This window comes from Boleophthalmus pectinirostris, unplaced genomic scaffold (assembly GCF_026225935.1).
Source record: "Boleophthalmus pectinirostris isolate CB_2022bp ecotype Guang Dong unplaced genomic scaffold, ASM2622593v1 HiC_scaffold_6, whole genome shotgun sequence".
NCBI classification, from domain to species: domain Eukaryota; kingdom Metazoa; phylum Chordata; class Actinopteri; order Gobiiformes; family Gobiidae; genus Boleophthalmus; species Boleophthalmus pectinirostris.
In genome coordinates this window covers 26,559,300-26,578,487 of record NW_026571447.1, presented here as the reverse complement: position 1 = coordinate 26,578,487, position 19,188 = coordinate 26,559,300, and the positions used below count along the sequence as shown (strand labels likewise).

General features: G+C 37.3%; 1 protein-coding gene across 1 annotated transcript; it reads left to right on the top strand.

Moving 5' to 3' along the window:
• The first annotated feature begins 5,226 nt into the window (after window positions 1-5,226).
• On the top strand, window positions 5,227-18,435 carry dgat1b (diacylglycerol O-acyltransferase 1b). The gene is made up of 17 exons (XM_020937396.2): window positions 5,227-5,696; window positions 6,076-6,163; window positions 6,363-6,403; window positions 6,544-6,629; window positions 9,444-9,496; window positions 9,843-9,948; window positions 12,587-12,715; window positions 13,092-13,154; window positions 13,233-13,336; window positions 13,439-13,477; window positions 13,568-13,609; window positions 13,686-13,730; window positions 14,583-14,695; window positions 16,255-16,320; window positions 16,669-16,756; window positions 16,853-16,915; window positions 17,379-18,435. The coding sequence occupies exons 1-17, from the start codon at window positions 5,458-5,460 to the stop codon at window positions 17,526-17,528; spliced, it is 1,515 nt and encodes a 504-aa protein (XP_020793055.2). The 5' UTR covers window positions 5,227-5,457; the 3' UTR covers window positions 17,529-18,435.
• The last annotated feature ends 753 nt before the right edge of the window (window positions 18,436-19,188 follow it).

Sequence of the window (19,188 nt, the reverse complement as noted above, 5' to 3'; positions counted from 1 at the left end):
ATTTTTTACCTTTTTCTGATTAAAAATGCATAAAACAAATTGTAAATGCAATATGAAACAAAGTTATAATAATAAAAGAAGAAATGGACTAGTCGACTGCTAGAATCATTCTTAGTTGACTTTTTTAGTTGCTTTTCTTTAAAAAATCAGAGCATGTTTTATCTTACAGTACAAACTTCAGTGTAAGATGCAATAAAATGAAGTACCAGTAGAGGACATTGCAATTTAAAATGACTTAGTTCTCAACGGAATACTTCAAAACGTATAAGGTGCGTGAATCCCACCCACAGAGAAGACAGAATGAAGAGGAAACAACCCACATTTCCCCTAAATGGCTTTTTGATTGACTGTAGACTTTTATTGAGAAAAATATCAGTAAAAGTCCGAAGTATATTTAACTCATTATGTGTAAAAATGTGGTGTAAAATGATCAGCTTTGGGGTGTAAATGAGTGACGATCTTTCAGTGACAATTATACGGAGTTGATTGGAGTGTTGCTTGAGTTGAAGTCAGACAGAAATTAAAAAAACAAAAATCTCAGAAGTGTGAGGATGCCCTGGATCACAATAACCGCATTTAAAACATATCTTATTTTAAGCTGTCTGAACTTTCAAAAAGATATTTTGAAATCTTGCATTGCGTCATCACCTGATACAATGTGGAAACAATATTTGAGTGTACTCATATTATCCCATCTATCTGAACTATTGCACTAATGTTTGTGAGCAGTTTGTGGATGCTAATGAAACAAAGAGAATGAATCACGTCTGTGTTCATGTTCTGACAAGGGATTTTACAAATCATGAGTGGCCATACTGGCTTCTCTCATCAGACCTCAGAAGCTAAACAAGGACAGACGTTGTTAGAACTTGGGTGGGAGACCACAGGGAATAACAGGTGCCAAAAAATCCTGTCGCTGTGTCCTTGGGCAAATCATGTTACCCACACTGCCCAGTAAGAACGTGGTGCGTGTGCATGGGGCTGATGCCTGAGACAGCCTGAGTCAGCCTCACTTCCATCAGTCTGACCCAAGGCAGCTGTGGCTAAAATAGTATCTTGAGTGTGGAGTTAATGAATAATACACTGTACATCTTTGTGGGTGTCATATAAATCCAATGATTAATTAATGATTAATTTAGTAATTAATTTAAACCATTGGCAAACAAAGATGCTCTTGATTGCCAAAATGGATGAGCCAAACCATTTAGAATAAAGGTTAGCCCAGTGTCAATAAAATGACAAATCAACACCATGATAAATTAATTGATAGAAGTATATAAATGCATGTGTGTGGCCTTTAAAAGATCTAAAAGAATTTACTGAGTGCTGATTTAAAAATCTATACTGATTAAATATACCATAAAGTCCAACACAAATAACAACTCTAAACTCCCCCAAACATCTGCAGCTTTCACAAACACTATTACAGCTTTACGACTTGCAGCACTTTTCTTCAGTAAAACCAAAAGCAGTCAAATTCTCTGCGACCGGGACGAACAAACTCACCTATTTCACGCTCGGAGAGACACTGGGGCTACAAATGAAACAGATAAAATGCTTCTTCTGCTCCTCCATCCTCTACGTCCCATGCTACATCGCGTTCCCAGCATGGCCCTCACATACAGAGAGTGAATGACATTTCCCCAGGCCAGTTGTTAAACATGGTCAGTAGCAGCCTCAAATACTCGCACATAATCGTACCGCTCCAAGCTTCTTTCTGCTGTGTCTCTCCCATTTGTGCCCTTTCCCAACCAGAAACAAGTCAAACTATTTTATGTGGCATTAAAATCATCTAGAGTCTAATGCAGAGCAGAATTGTGGGAGACGGTTGTGATGGTAACCTTTTAAATGGATAGAAACAACATATCTTTAAATGGTGTGGCATTAGGGACAGTGAGGAGTGAAGTCTTAAAAGTATGGTGCTTTAAAGCGGGTGGGGAATATTGACAAAACTGGCATTATCAAATAAGGACAATCTGCAAGCTTTGTGCTATGTGTTTAGTTTTGTAAATGTTGCACAAATGGGCAACTGTCAGTAAAACATCCCAAAACCACATACTCTGATATTTCTATTTTATTTATATGCAAACTCACAGTCAAAATGTATTGTTGGGACAATAAATAATCTTATTCTCAAATGAATAACACTCTAATGAACACACTTTTAATACATGTTACTAAAACACCTTAAAAAACCAAGAGTGAAGACTTAATATGTAATGAACAAATGATTTATTGAGAATGATTCCGTCTTAAATACTACATCATTAACACCTCACCTTAACCCTAATGACTACCCATTTATTATAAAGTTACTGAGCCTGAATCATTCTTAATTAACTATTTCTTCATTATGAATTATGTCTTTTGTTTGTGCTTAAATGAGCCTAATTAAACAGTAATTACAATAACTACCATAAAATAAAATAAAAGGATCCTGATATACCATTGAGATTTACTAATGAGATATTAGATAAAAAAAAATGTAAAATAAATAATAAATAATGAAATGCAGTTAATATTTGACCAAACTGTATTGGCTATTTTGATGTAGTGTTTTTAAAAAGTCACAGTCCCTTATGTTTTGCTGCATAGCTCAGTGACTTCTAATCAGCTCAATATCAGATGTAACATACTTGCATTGATTTCTGTCATCCGGCACTCTCGTTCCTCCTCCTCCTCTTCCTCCTCTCCCCCTCTCCCTCTCTTCTCCTCGCAGTATGGACAGACATGTGCACAGATAAAGTGTGCAGAAGTCCTTGGCTGAACCGCACAGTGCTGACGTGGCTCCGCTCGTCTCCCAGCGCTCCGACGCCTCCATAGCTCTCCCCACGACCAGTCCAGCTATAAGACACACAGGTGCACTTAGAAAGGGGCCTTTGCTCCAGAAACATCAACTGATTTTATAGCCTATGCACTGCAGCGGTATATTATGCATAGGAGCTGGTATAGTCACATGGCACCGTCCTGTTATTATAGCTTTAACACAACAACTTTCAAGAATAATCCATTGCAAACTAATGTCAGATTATTTATCATAAAATCAGTGTTATACAGATTAAGTGATATTTATCTTCTATATGATTAGTAAAATTGAGATATACTGTGCAAACTGGAACTCGAACTACCACGTAAATTACAGGACTGATTTAAAAAAACATCCACAAGCAGAGCTACCTCTCCACAGATCTGGCCTGGTGGCATCAGCTGCTTGTCTCCATGCAAAGAGTTATATTTAATGCCATACAGTGTAGCATTCTAAGCATATTAATAACATCTCCATGGAGACAAGCAGGTGGTGGACTGGCAAGACTTGCATGCCTTATCTGTGTAGAGAGATTTGAGCCATCCTTTAAGCAATGCCATTGGGTGAGAAAGAGTATTTGACAGCACAGGGACCCAGATTCAGATGTTGAGATAACCAAATCACAAATCTGCAGTTTTTAAGTACCATCATTTCCTCCACAAACAACAAATTATCCTGCCTTACTCTGCATATAAACTGCTAACTGTAGTTTAGATCTGTAGAAACGTTTTGAAATGTGATTCTTATATCATATTTCTGTCTGGATACATTTAAAATCTAAACTTTGAACAGAATCCTACTATTAAACCACAAATCTATCTGCAACTGCAACGCTTGTAAGCAACACTAGACATTTTTCCCAAACCGTTCAGTTGTGAGCCTAGCGTGCCAACAGTGATTCACACCTTTATTCTTTCTTTTTTGCAGTTTTTGATTCATCCTGTAGAACTTTGGCCGTCCGTTGGTCAGATGTGATGTCGGAGGTGTATTTCCTTTCTGCCTGTGTTAAAGTGAGTCATCTATCCTTCCACGGCTTCATTACAACCTACAAGGGCAAACACTATCTCACTGCCCCCTCAAAAGGCAGGGATGGAGCGAGAAACCGAGACACACAGAATAGACACAATGTGAGACCCCCCACTCATCTCACCTTCTCCTCTCTCTATATTTAGCCCTGGATCTATCAACTTGTACTTCAAACGCGTGACATCAGCAGAAAGGGACAGTCTTCTTTACGCACATGTGAAGACAGAATTATGTAAACAAGTCGTATAATTCATGTATATTTATTTAAACACTACAATAAAAGCTCTGAGTTGTTCTGCCTGACTCCCGCAGCACATTAACAGCTTTAGTTTTGAGGCCCTACAGAAAACATCAATAATGTATAGTTAAAACCACATATTCTCTAAATTTTAAATGGTTGTCAAAAATAACTTGATCGAGGCCCGAGCTGGTTCACACGCAAAGAGAGGGGAAATGAATAAGGTTGGACATGAATAAGGGAATATTACTGCTTCTGAGTAAAGTATTGTGTGGCCATTTGAAACAATAATACAAATACAATAAAGACAAGGCTATATTTCAGCAGTGGAGCGAAATTATTGGCTAAGACATTCACCCAAAGGCTAAATGAAGTTTAAAAAGCACTTGCACTCCCTCTACTGGTGGTGCATTTAATAGAGTCATATAACCCATCAAAAGCACAAAATACAGAATGGGTGAGGCTAATTAACAACTGCATGAGTGATGAGTAGAACTAAAACAAAACGTAAATGTGAAAATAAGAAATGCACAAAGGAGAAACATTTAGGAATGTCCTATTGATTTGATTTCCATCCTGAGTGCCTAATCCCAATAGTTTCAGACAGACCATTACTCTTCAAGACAACTTCAGACAGACAGACCTGATAAGAGACGATCATTGCATCTGATCAGAACCTGCCCAGTGTGGGGTGGAAACAGACAAGCTTCCTTTAGTCCTAATCAATTCTAGAGTTAGTGCAAGTCTACCATATAAACCTGGTTTTATCTAAAGCCAATAGAACTATTAAAGGTGCAGTATGTAACTTTTCTCATGGAGAGTCCACCAGCTTTGTTTGGAATGTTCCTCAGTATGGCATTAAACTTATCTATCTCCAGGGGGACAAGCAGGTAAAACCATTATGTTGAGGTGCATGTCATATCTGGGGGAACAGAGACTCGCACTCACAGTCAGAGCGCGGTGCATTTACTCTCTGTGTGTTTATCCGAGTAAAAAACAGGCTGTAGGCTCATTGAATGGACTGAAGACAGACTGTTGTCAGAGCCAGACATTTAATACAAGCTCTCCATGAAGAAGCAGAAGGCGTACCCTAGGGTGGAGCTCCATCAGAAAAGTTACATAGTGCGGCTTTTTACTTTTACGCACGTAGGCCTGAGTTCCTCTCCGTGTCCCTGATGATAGAAGAGGCCGCGGGGTATTGTTGCCTCATACATGTGGCGTCATGAGCACACTCCCACTTGTCTGTGCGGAAATCTGAACTCTGGGCGGGCTGGGGACCGTGGGGACCGCGGTCCGTCCATTTCCCTGTGTCAGAGCTCCTGTCATGCTACTTTAAGAGATGCTTTGACAAAGTTTGCTAGTGGCCTGCTACCTTTGATTTCTAACAATGGCGGATTCGGGTGCATCTGGGGTTACGCTCAGGAGAAGGGCGACCTTCGCGGTGGGAAGAGCAGGGAGTCTCATGCCGATGAACGGAGCCTCCGTGGCCGCGTCTCCGAGCGCGGACAGCCCGGAACAGAGCGCAGACATCCCGGGAAAGAAACACGCAGCACCGGAAGCAACGCGATCAAAGGGCAAAAGTGGAAAACACAAGCGGAGAAATGACAAACCCAGTGATATGCTCAGGTGAAATGTTTAGATCATGTTACTGAGTGGGAGCTGGTGGGCTATTGTCCAGTACCTTTAGACTGTTTTCTTTTCTGCGCCCCTGGCCCCGGTTCTGGCCCTGTCCTTGAAGGACCTGAACCTCTGCGGTCATCTGAGTTCACTCAGTGACAGATCAGTGTAGTAACAGGCTGCCACTACTACTGCTACTATCAGAGGAGGGCCCAGTACTTAACACGAGAGGCTTATAAAAATGACGATTACAATAACAATGTAAAGCTCTTTTAGTCTACATAGCCTATTAACCCTTTTTCATAATTCAATTCTTAAATATATTACAAACATTAGAAACAATCAGATTTTGTGTAAATGTGTAACCATATGTTTGTATTTGTTTTAGTTGTCATAAAACACAGGAGTCACTGCTTAGTTCTGCCAGTGGTTACAACAACTACAGAGGAGTCCTCAACTGGTGTGTGGTGATGCTGGTGAGAGACACTCAGACTGTAATAGGTCTACAAATTATAGGCTAGGGCCTCTAATAACACATGTTTAGTGCTCAGTTCTTTCAGTTCATTTACTGCATATTTTATTGGATTAAGGTCACAAAGCAAAATGCTACAAAAAATATGATGGAAGTGAATGGGGAAACCAAAATAAATTATTATTTTTCTCTTTGTTTTGCAGATTCTCAGTAATGCTCGACTCTTCTTAGAAAATCTACTTAGGTATGAACCTAAATATATATATATATATATATATATATATATATATATATATATATATATATATATATATATATATATATATATATTTCAATACTTACAGTTAGAATTTTAGTTTTATGTTCATGTTTCCAATGTTTCAGACATGGCATTCTGGTAGATCCCATTCAGGTTGTGTCATTATTCTTGAAGGATCCTTATAGCTGGCCAGCTGCCTGTCTAGTGATTGGTGAGTACTTTAAAAACACATTTCTTTAGAGAATTACATGGGGTAATTAATCTTAAGCCATTATGAAAAAAGCACTATATTAAAACATAACTGTGCACACTCTGTAGAAGAACCCTGATTTCTTGCTGAATTTGTAATATTCAAAGTTGTCCCTGTGTTTACTTCAGTAAGTGCTTACCTTTATGGTGTTTCACAGTAAAAGTCTGCAGTAATGCAGCTCCACAGTCTCTGGAGGCACAATCACCTGCCCTATATACTGCACATACTGCATATGCGGCTGCCACTGTAGTGCTGAGAGGAGAGGGCGCAGACAGGAGGCGGAGAGCGCCTTTCAGAGGAGACACTTTAGTCAAGACAAAGTGAAATGAATGATAAAGTCGATCAAACAGAGAGGAGAATGCAGCTGTTTAAGTCAGGTGGAGGATACAGTGGATTAGGGACTGTTTGTGGTAAAGCTGTGTGTTGCTGTGTGGGGCTGTAGTTCTCTAGTCATTTAGTCGCTTAATCGGTCAGTGGTGCCATAGTTGATCAGATCATAGAGACAGTGAATTGTTTGAGAGCTTTTTAGTCGACTAATCAGGAAGCAGTTTTATCTTTAGTCAACAAATAATTTCTTAGTGGATGACAGCCCTTGAACAGCACAATGAATGGAATGCCTAATCATGATTTTAATTGCTCTTTTCAATGACAGAAATGTAATCATCTCCTGTTCAGAATGCTCTGTGTGCTTGTACTACCCTGTAAAAACTATACTGTCTCTACGGGTACATTTTGACAGTGTAGAAGTCATGATTTGGAATAATAGTGATTTCAGTTATGGGCCCAATTATTGTGATTATGATTTTTTCCATAACCGAGCAGTCCTAGTGTGCACTGTGCAGGCTACAGTGTCTTTGTATTCGCAGCGGTGAGAGTGTTTACAGGAGTGGACAATAAAGCAGCTCATCCCCAAAGGACAGTCAGCTGAGAGCCACTGCAGTAATATGCACACCAGATACACTGTACTACACTGAGTTATACAAGAAGTTACACAAGAAGTCAGGGGCTATGCTGGGGTTATCTCCTTTACTGAATATGAATAATTTTTCACCTTACAAAATAAATCCAAAAACAGTCACAGTTTTATTTAATGTAAGTGTATATGTTAGTCTTTCTTTGAATTATGAAATCTATGCTAAATTATAATGCAAATCATTCTATTTCAAGCCAGATATGGAAATTAAGAAGGAAATAAGGTATATATTGTAACTGAGCCTGAAATTATTTGGACAAGAAAAGTCATATAATATTTTGTATTAAGGATGGGCAATGTTGCTAAAATTGAAAGTCTCAATGTTTGGGGGATTTGCAATTACAATGATTGGTAAAGTGAAAGCCGCCTGTAACTTGGCCTTATGGCGTCACCCACTTGTCTCCATGGAGATTAAGTTTAATGCCATACTGTGGAGCATTCGGAGAAAAGAAAAGTCACCCACTAGTGCACCTTAAAGTATCAGACAAATGTGAAAAGACTGTAAAACTCCTTAAATGTGCATTATGTAACTTTTTCACCTCCTTGTTTCTATGGCTATGTCACTGCTCTGCCCTGAATGTTCCACAGTATGACATTAAACACCTCTACCTTAAATGTTATTCAATTACAGGTGGTAAAATACCTAAGAACATATGAATTGTGACTGAGCGGGGTCACCTCTTCATAGATCTGACCTGTAACGTGGTCTGGTTTGGTCTCCATGGAGATAGAAAGGTTTAATACTATACTGTGAAACATTCCAGACAAAGCAACAGTATCTCCGTGAAGAAAAGCTTTTGACAGACCCTCTATCAGAAAAGTTACATAATGCACATTTAAGTTCAGAAATATCACTTTATATCCTTGTGTGAAAGATTATATTACATTTGCTTTTATATATAATTAATATGTTTTCCACTTCTGTGTATTATCAGCATCTGCTTTATTTAATGGAGCCAAACTATTCCTTACCATGAAACCAAAATAGTGCATAGTAGTGACATGAAAAGTGTGAGTGCGTATTTTGCCTTCAGAGCGGTGCGACAGTTGGCGTGTAGAGTGTGACACATATGTTCGGTTTGTGCCGCCTCATTTGCTTTCATCAGGTGTTGCTGTTTAATCATGAGGAAGCCCAGACTGTGGAGAGGTATTCCAGAAAGGCCCTGTGGAAAAATGTACTAAAATAAATGTGACAAGTTTGTGTAAATATTGACAGGAAGTGCAGTGAGAAACATTAAGTAAATGTTTGTGTTGTGAAGTACGGGTGGGCAACGACAAAAAAGACAAAAGAGTATTCATTTTCTTAGAGTCCATTCCACAATTGTACGCGTCTTGTTAACTTATTTGTAGCTTTATATTTCTCGTCTATTACTGTCTTTTTCTAAGAATTTACACTTCATTGTTATTGGTCAAATAAACCTGTCTCTCACTTTAACATGACAAACTAACCAATAGGAGGAGGAGGTAGAGAAAGTGAGATGCATGTGTTCCTCCTCTTTCTTTTTTTCTCATCCTCCTCACCTTGCGTTATGCTGTATTGTTTTTCTTAAAGGTGCACCTGAGAAAGGCTGCGATACCTGAATTTCCCCTTCAGGATCAATAAAGTATTTATCTATCTATCTCTATCTATCTTGAGCATGCATTAAAGTGAAAAAGCTGTATTCACTGTACAAAAATCTTTTCAGAGTTTTAGGTTGTCACAGGATCTGATCGCAGTTTGAGTTTATATTGTTATATAGAGTCCAGTAATGAATTCCTACCACGTGACTCTATGTATAAAATATTGTATTCTTTTGTCACAGTGTCTAACCTGTTCATTATGGTGGCCCTCTACACTGAGAGACAGCTTTCAAAAGTGAGTTTACACCTTTTTTTTTTGTTGTTCTTCCAGCTCAGTGGCTCAAATCTTTTTTTTTTTTTTTTTTGTCTGTGCACAATTTTCACTGAATCTATTATTTCTAATCTAAAAGTATAAGTTTTGCATTTGAGTTAAAGTATTTTTTTACTTTTATTAGAATTTAAAAATTGTGTTTCTGCTCTTGTGCACCACTTAACATGATATTTTTCATTATCTACCATGTATTATAATAATAATAAGTTAGTTGTTGACTTGAAAAATACTGCTTCATGACATCACAAGGTGGAACAGCAGAATAATAATAATAATACAATATTCTAATCATATTTTCTTATCTGTTCAGGGCTCTTTTGGTGAGCTTGTTGGATTTGTAGTCCACTGCATTAACCTGACAGTCATGCTAACCTTCCCTGCAGCAGTGGTCCTAATGGTCCCCTCAGTGACCCCAGGTAAAAGGATTTTTATGTATATAATTTCAACCTGAAGGCTAATAGCTCTGAATGGTGATGATGACAAAGAGTTGACTAACACAGAATAATCTTCCATACAGTCCGTCTCAGTTTAACATGTGCAATAACCAAGACAATAAAATAATTCTAGCAAAGATTTCATGAGCATTTGTCTCATTGCCCTTCAAAAATGACTGCTGGGTTTGTGAGGTACGTTGAAGACATCCCATATCTGAGCGATAATTACAGTCTGTTAGTGGTAATGGACCAGTTGGTCATGACGACTGGATTACCTCCAGTTGGCCCAGAGAAAGAGGTGTGCTCAGTTCGGGGTCATCCAAGGGTCATGTACTCCTCCCATCTTGATTAGACTGCCGTACAGAAAGTGAGTTGAAGTATCAGCTACTGCTATCACATTATGTACTTTATTTTGTTACAGCAAAGTACACATTTGTCCTAAGAAATGATTGAAGCTCAATTAACACGCAAATAGGCCTGTCACATCAAATAGTGTAGCCACCTTTGTTCTATAGGATAAACAATATTTTATGATTATTTATTCTCTCCGCCATATCTGTGTCGATTTAGGCTATAATATGTAGCAGAGGTGGGACCAATTTGTTGTTTTTCAAGTCTCAAGTAAGTATCAAGTCTTTGACCTCAAGTCCAAGTCAAGTCCCAAGTCAAAGACAGGCAAGTCCAAATTGAGTCTCAAGTCAATGGCCTATAAGTCAAAGTCAGGTCCAAGTCATCTGCTTTGAGCTTCAAGTCATTTCAAGTCTTTAAACTAAATTGCCAAATATACTGTAGGTTAGCAATTTATATGAATTTTAAGATAAATTGTACTTAAACAAACATAGTATATTTCTATATGAGTATTTATAGAGTATATAAGAGTTGTAGATATAAATTCATTTTAAGATTAAAAAATAAATAAATCATAGTGTATTTATATATATGAGTATTTATATAAGAGTTGTAGAAATGCTAATTTTTCCTTTTTAAATGTCTTCACAAGATTTTAGTACGAATCATTACGGTCAGAATAGAAAGAATTCAGATTTAAAAGTGCTTCTCAAGACTTATCCAGTCACAGGCCTCAAGTCCAAGTCGAGTCCCAAGTCACGACTTGCAAGTTCCTACCTCTGATGTGTAGTATATCAACATGTGAGTTAGACAGTTGAATAATATACCTAAGTTTGTGTTTATACAAAATACACACACACACACACACACACACACGAGTTTAATACATGTGCAATATGGTCAGGTTCATAAAGGAAAGTGTTGACTACATTAAGGTTGAAGAAGTCTATCAGTGGCTTAATGTCGTCTATAATATTGGCATTAATCACAATATTTTCTGCAACAATGTGTCACACTTCAAAGTTTGATACTAAACTCTGATGCAATGATTTGCCTGGTGAAGGCTTAGTGCTGAAATGTCACTGATGTCCTAATGAAATTCACAATTTGCAAGTAAGATGGTGTGAAGGATTTTTCTCTGTTGACACTAAACCCCCAAAACAATCTAAATCTACAACAGAACTAATCCAGGACCACTGTTCATACTAAACCCCCAAACCAAACAAAGTCTACAACAGAACTAAACCAAGACCAAACGAGGACAAGCACTGGAGCTGCTGCTGCTGCTGCTGACACAGGGCCTTCTAACATTGTTTTTGCATTAGAACCGAGAAGCGTTGGTGTTTAAACTCCCAAATCTGACCACAAACATCAAGAAGAATGATGAGTATTATCTCGCATCTAATCAGTTTAATGGTTTATAAATAAAACTAGTCTCCCTATAGTCCACGATTGGGATATGTTATTGGTCCTGAAGTCTTTCCAGTTTCCCCGAGCCTCAGTGCGCCAGAGAAACAGATGGTTAATGGTCAGATCGGCACTGGTCGGATGCCAGGTGTGCTAACCTCCACCTCACTCAGCTGTTCTGTGGTAGCCAGGGTGGGCTACATAGACAAAAAATGATTATCTTAATACTTTTTGGATGATCATATCCAGTCAGAGAATATTTTTGCCATCCAGCATTCAGTTCAGGAGTTTCTCACAAAGATAACAGATTCTAAAATTAACCCAACTGTGTAGAAACATGACTTTAAATCTCTATAAATACACAGTAAATTTTTACGTGTTTTGAGTGCTTGTTGTCCTTCTAGTTTAAAACACCACAAATTTCCAGTGTTACCCTGTGCATTTTAAAGGTGCACTGTGTAACTTCTCGGTTGGTGGTCCGTCACGTTCTTGTTTCTATGGATATGTTGTCACTGTCTGGAATGTTCCACAGTATGACATTAAACAGTTCTGCCTTACATGTACTGGGTAACAGATGGTTTTATTGCTCAAAAATACTTAGAAAAACAGGCATACTGACTGTGAGTAGAGTTGTTTCTCCATAGACCTGCCCTGTAATTTGGTCTGGTTTGGTCTCCATAAAGATAGAAAGGTTTAATGCCATACTGTGAAACATTCCAGACAAAGTAATAACATCTCCATGAAGAAAAAGCATCTGACGGACCCTCTACTACAAAAGTTGCACCATGGACCTTCAAAGAAACATTGAAATCCTAACATAATCATACGTGTAGCTAATTTCTTGTCTGCTTTTCTTTGTTTGTAGTTGGAGGGGTGTTTGCTTTGGGCATCTACACCATCCTCTTCCTAAAGCTTTACTCCTACAGAGATGTCAACATGTGGTGCAGGGATTTGAGCAGCGCCAAAGCCAAAAAACTGTCCCGATCGCTCTCCTGTAAGTCCACACGCACTCTCTCTCTCACACACACACACACATATGCTGTTATAGCGACATCTCATGGTCGAAGTAGACACTGCAGTTCAAAATGGGAGAAATTTGAATGGATTTATCTTGATTTATGGTGACATTATTGATCACAAGGGAAATCACTTGGACACAGTAGCACAATTTAACAAATAAAGACATTTAGTAAAAAGCAATAGAATTATAAAGCATTATTGCAGTAATATTGTAAACTGGATACAAATGCAATATAGACACTAATAAGATTTGATATGTACACTCAAATATGAGGAGATAAACAAAGAAGTGAGGTTTTAAAAATGCAGTTCAATATTATGAGGATATTACATTGCATATTATCTTAAAGGCCCCTCTGGATTTGCTGGGGATGATTCAAAGGTGTGTTACCCTGGAAACCTTACTATGAAAGGTAAAGAAAAGCTGATTTTCTTGATGCTATTGCCAAGTAGATGTGTCTCTCATGGTGACTTTTTGTTCTGTTTTATAGACATGTATTACTTTGTTTTCGCCCCCACTCTGTGCTACGAACTCAACTTCCCACGGTCTCCCAAAATCCGAATGAGTTTTCTTGTAAGGAGACTGGTTGAAATGGTAAATAAAAGGCCAAATTCTAATTATGTTCATTAATATTTTCTTTAATTTTAGCAGTTTACAGGTATAGTTTCTTACTTATTTGCTTTACCTTTGTTGTAGCTGTTCTTCACCCAGCTGCTAGTTGCTCTCACTCAACAGGTAAGTGGACGGTACTAAGAGGGCACAATGCAGTATTTTATGTATTATTATCAATTATAACTTGCCAGTGTTTACATTTGTTGTTTTCAGTGGATGGTTCCTATCATACAAAGCTCAATGAAACCACTTGAGGTAAAATAACCACTGACATGTAAATACAGTCACATGTATTTACACTTGAATATTGTTAACCTCCGTGTTTTAACAGGATATGGACCTTTCCAGAATGATGGAGAGGCTTCTTCGACTTGCAGTGAGTTCAAACACTCAATAATCAGTACTTCACTAGCAAGGACACAACCTCAGAATGTGGCGTAAATATGAATTGATTAATCATGAAAACATTATTATAGATGAGCTGAGATTAAAGAAATAAGAAGTAGTAAAGTGAAAAGTTAAGCCCAGCTTGTTTTTGTCAATAAGAAAAAGCATTGCTTTGTACCAGGGATGTAATATATAGTAGATATCCAAATCTCATGGTACGATATTATCACAATATGCATCTCATGATACAATATTTAATGTGATATTTTGAAAAGGCTATTGTAGATGGGACACTTTTTTGCTTTTAAAATACCTTGACAAGATTTTTTTGTGAATTATTACTGTCATAATCCCAAGAATTCAAGTAAAAAACATATCTCTTCATGTTGTCTCCACTGAAATGAATCATGGGATATGTAGTTTCCGATGTTTATAAGCTGTTGCTACTATAAAACCATGCATTTAAGCAAAGAAACTTGTAATTCGATATATTGTGACAGCCCACGATATTATTGTGAGACTTCTGATGATACGATATCACAATATTTCAGTTATTGTTACATCCCTATTAGTACTGTTTCCCAGACTGGCATGTGCACCATAATCATCCACAACCCCGCCAGACAATATTCAGTGTATATTCACTAGAAATGTCTCAGGATCCGTCAGGGATAAAACTTTGCTATCAAAAGAAAACAAAAAAAAGTACCAGTTTTCAACCACACAAATGTATTTTATTTTCAGTATTCATTCCCTTACATATAGTTATTGTTTAATGGCACCCAGCTTTAAGCACTACACTCTTCATGTTGCTTTATCCCAGTGCGTCTGTCTTTTGTAGGTGCCTAATCACTTGCTGTGGCTCATGTTTTTCTACTGGTTCTTCCACTCATCCTTGAATTTCACTGCTGAGCTGCTGCGCTTCGGTGACAGGCAGTTTTACAAGGACTGGTGGTAAGCTTCACTGTTTATGAACGCCATGATGTGTGCAGTGGACTGTATGGGAATGCTGCCTGAAATGAAGAGACCCGCTTTTTACTGTAACAAAGTAGAGCTCATATAGGTTTGAATATACAGAAAATGCGACTAGCAATTCTCAGCAGGGTAAGTCAGTGTTCCCATGTTGTTTCCATTGATGGGGCTATAATGTCAGGTGCACTATGAAACTTCACAGCAGCTTATATGTATTTGTTTATGTTTTTTATTCCACTACAAACATTTTTACCCAACAATACTGTGAGAAATATTTGTTTAGGGTCTAGTGTACTTGACATTCTACCTCTGATACTGTGGGTACATGCATTTTGATCTAAATTGGTGTTAGAGCACAAACACGAGGACAGTTATTGGTCAGTGTCAGGTCTAAATGGCTAACAGGCTGTTATCTATGCAGGTTCTTTCCTCAAGTCAATACTGTAGTTACTGGTAAACGATTGAGTCGGATATATATAAACCCTTACAGGAAAGGAAAGTATATGTCAGTAAACACTTTGAAGAATATCCTTTCTTACATTTATCTTAACGTCTTTCCACTTGTATAAAACATGTGGCTTCAAACTTTGCAAATATGTTTACTATGACTATTCACAACAAACGTTAACTACATGAAGTTAGCACAAATAATAATTTAAAAAAAAAAAATAGGCAAAAATGTGTTTAGCAAAAATAAATAAAACACTTTGGAACTAAATCTGCTTTTACCTTGTGCACATGACACACAACTGGGACTGAACCAGGCAGAGGTGGGGACTTGCAAGTCATGACTTGGACTCGAGTCAGACTTAAGTGACTATTTTTAGGACTTGAGACTTGACTTGATAAAATGAGCTAAGACTTGGGACTCGACCTGGAGTTGAAGGTCAGGGACTTGGGACTTGAATCGGACTTGAGGCCTGTGACTTGAGAAGACTTGAGGAGCACTTTTAAATCTGAATTCTTTCTATTCTGACTGTAATGATTCACACTAAGATCTTGTCAAGACATTTAAAAAGGAAAAAATAACTAGATTAATTTCTACAACTCTTATATACTCTATAAATACTCACATACAAATATAATAAGCTTTTTTAAGTACAATTTATCTTAAAAGTCATATTAATTGCAAAAATCTAAGCTATATTTGGTACTTTGGTTTAAAGACTTGAAATGATTTGAAGTTGAAAGCAGACGACTTGGACTTGACTTGGACTTATGGGCCAGTGACTCGAGACTCAACTTGGACTTGTGAGTATTTGACTTGGGATTTGACTCTGACTTGAGGTCAAAGACTTGAGACTTACTTGAGACTTGCAAAACAAAGACTTGGTCCCACCTCTGGAAGCAGGACTAAACCTATAGTAGACCAAGACTACACCAAGACTAGAACTAAACAAAGTCTATATCCATGTGTGATTGCTCCAACTTTTTTATGTAGTCCTTTTTGCCCATTGAGATTTCGTTATATCAACCCGACTGCATTAGATTTATTATTTACACTGTTGTTTTCATTATTGCTTCTGCTGATTCTGTTTTAGGAACGCTGAGACAGTGACTTATTTCTGGCAGAACTGGAACATCCCTGTTCACAAGTGGTGTTTACGGTGAGTTGTGCACACGGCTCCATCACTGGAAGCACAGAGCATTACCATTTATGAGAAGGGAACACATTTGGGAAATAGATTCATTGTGTTTCTAAAAGCTATTTAAAGTACATACTCTCTCTGCAGTCTGCTCTGGTGGTGGCGGGTTTAAAGTATATTGTACAAGACAAAGCAAATTAAATATAATTAGAATCTTTATTGGTCATTTGCTTTCAGTAGCCCCTAGTGAAGTCTTAGCACAAATAAATGCGACTAACTATGTGTATAATTATGCCTTTACTGTTTTGAATGCACTATATATTGTAGTAAAACTGGTGGTAATCTTTGTCTCTAATCAATTCTTTTTAGGCACTTTTACAAGCCATTGATAAAAAGAGGGTTCAGCAAAATAGTGAGCCAGTCAGCAGTTTTCTTCTTGTCAGCCTTCTTCCACGAGGTACGAGTAAAAATAAAATGATTGTCTTGTTCATGTTTTTATTTGATTAAAAATCTCGATGTATAACTGCGATCTGGCCTCCTGCTGTCTCTTCAGTACCTGGTCAGTGTTCCTCTGAGGATGTTCAGACTCTGGGCATTTATGGGCATGATGGCTCAGGTAACTTTGACTATTTAACTTCTATATGTTCCTATGCATGTAAAATGCAAAATGTTTTAAAAGGCGCTTTACAAATCAAGGTTCATATCTGCTCTAAGTCCATTTTGCAACAAAAAAATATAATTATAAAATACATTACTTTCCCCAAGAATATGTTTTTTCTGTTACCAAGTTGATTCAGAAAGGTGAAAAATTTCCAAAGAAAAAAACGTGCTTAATTTTTATTGTTGATCCCCGAATTAATTAATTTCCATTGGTCAAAGAATGACAATAATCATTAAGTTGATGCATGTCTTAAAAATCTTAGACTATTTTAACTCAGTGGAGCGTATTTCCCAAGAAATAGAAAGACCTCAGTGTTTTTATCTTAATGAATAAATTAACCTTTAAAAGGTAGAAACTTTCAGTATGAGCTTGCTCTAGTATCCAGTTTTTCTAATGACCCGTCTTAAATCTCTTTTAGCTTCCACTGGCCTGGTTTGTTGGCAACCTTCTGCGTGGCAACTATGGCAATGCTGCAGTGTGGATGTCCCTGATCATCGGACAGCCGTTTGCCATTCTGATGTATGTCCATGACTACTATGTGCTCCACTACAGACAGGACACAGACTAAGCCAAAGTCCTCTATAAACCATGCCAACTAAAGTCACTCAGGAACACACAGACTTCAGGGCATTCAGCGTCATACTGGATCTATCAAACAGACGCAGACTTTATGTCAGACAGAGATTTTATATCAGCACTAAAAGCTCAAAATCATACCAAAACTCTAATTAATATTTAGAGCAGCTATATAACCATAGACACAGAAAGCTTTAGACATTTACAATGCCATGGTTCAAATTGTTACAAGATTTCTTTGAGTCAATTACGTTTGACCTGTATCCTAGTCACAAATGCTGAATACTGTACTGATCAACATTTTATGCATAACTTGCTGCAACAAAGACAAATTTCGATTTTAAAGTGCAGCTATACTTTTATATGATGATATAACTAGGTCCAACTTCTGAGTATCAAGCTTTTGTTATTTTCTTCTTAAGAACTGAGTTTTTACAACACTCAGTGTAATTTCAATGCAAGTATATGTCCACATGGTCGGCACATGTAGCATCTCAAATATGAAACTTGGAATAAAGGTTTACATAGTTTTTAATATTAATATAAACTACTAGTGTTGCAGAGGGTGTGGTACTGTCTCTTGCCATTTTACATGAAAATGTTACACAGTTAAAATGTTCTATGCAATGTATAATTTTATTTGTTTTATTTGAGTGTTTTTGGAGACGAACACTCAAGACTTTATTTTTGTGAACAATGGGGTTGTCATAGCTAATTTAAAAATAAAAAGGTTTAATGAAGTGTGACCACTACTTTAATGTTTTCTATAAAAGCAATTATAAGAGATTTTGTTTTAGTCATAGAACAAGTTTCACTCCATCATGTTTGATAAATGTCCCATTTTCACTAGTAACCATTTACTGTTGAGACCGGGACTTCAATTTCAATTCAACAGGTGCATAACAAAAGCCTTAATAAAGCCTCAAATGTTGGATAAATAATTTCACATTTTACCCCAGATAATGTTAGAATGGGTATTTTAAAGTATAATGTCTCGGTGTGATGACTGGTCTGTGCTCTGCTCTACGTCTCACTGACAGAATATTCAACACACAGATTCAGACTGATGGCTCTGGCTCACACTTGGGACACAGAGTTAAACAATGAACTTAGTAATTGTTCTGTTCTACAAAAAGGACATTTGAATGGAGTCTAAAATTCTAAACTACACTAAACTACACATATCTTTATTTATATGGTGCCTTCAGTTTATGGAATAAGAACTTACAGCTTCAAAAACTTCAAAATATATGAAAACTAAAAAAAAATACAAGTACAGAAAATGGTGCATGTTTATTTGGGCAATTCTGAATAATAAATATTTGGTAATGACTATTTTAGGAATAGTAATATTTTAGGATTTGTAATCACATGAAATAATAAGACATTATATTTGAGGAAACAAATGCCTGCAGAAGAATCCCACACGCCAGTTTGAGAAGCACTGCCCTGTACTAGCCCCCTCCATATGGGCGTCTAATGGTCTATTCAGTTTGTTGACAGAGAGTTTCCACCATGCTGCCATTCTTTCTCCATATCCTCTCACTTGTGACAGATAAAATGCATCGCTGATGGAGAACAGGAGGTTTAGTAAAAAGAAGTTGCAACTATGTCATCATTTCCTGTGACCCGTTCATATTCAGAGCCATTTT

Coding starts and splice junctions, on each gene's coding strand:
- dgat1b (XM_020937396.2), top strand. CDS start 5,458: ATGGCGGATTCGGGTGCATCTGGGGTTACGCTCAGGAGAAGGGCGACC. Junction 9,949..12,586: donor GGTCCCCTCAGTGACCCCAG/GTAAAAGGATTT, acceptor CTTTGTTTGTAG/TTGGAGGGGTGTTTGCTTTG. Junction 13,478..13,567: donor TAGTTGCTCTCACTCAACAG/GTAAGTGGACGG, acceptor TGTTGTTTTCAG/TGGATGGTTCCTATCATACA.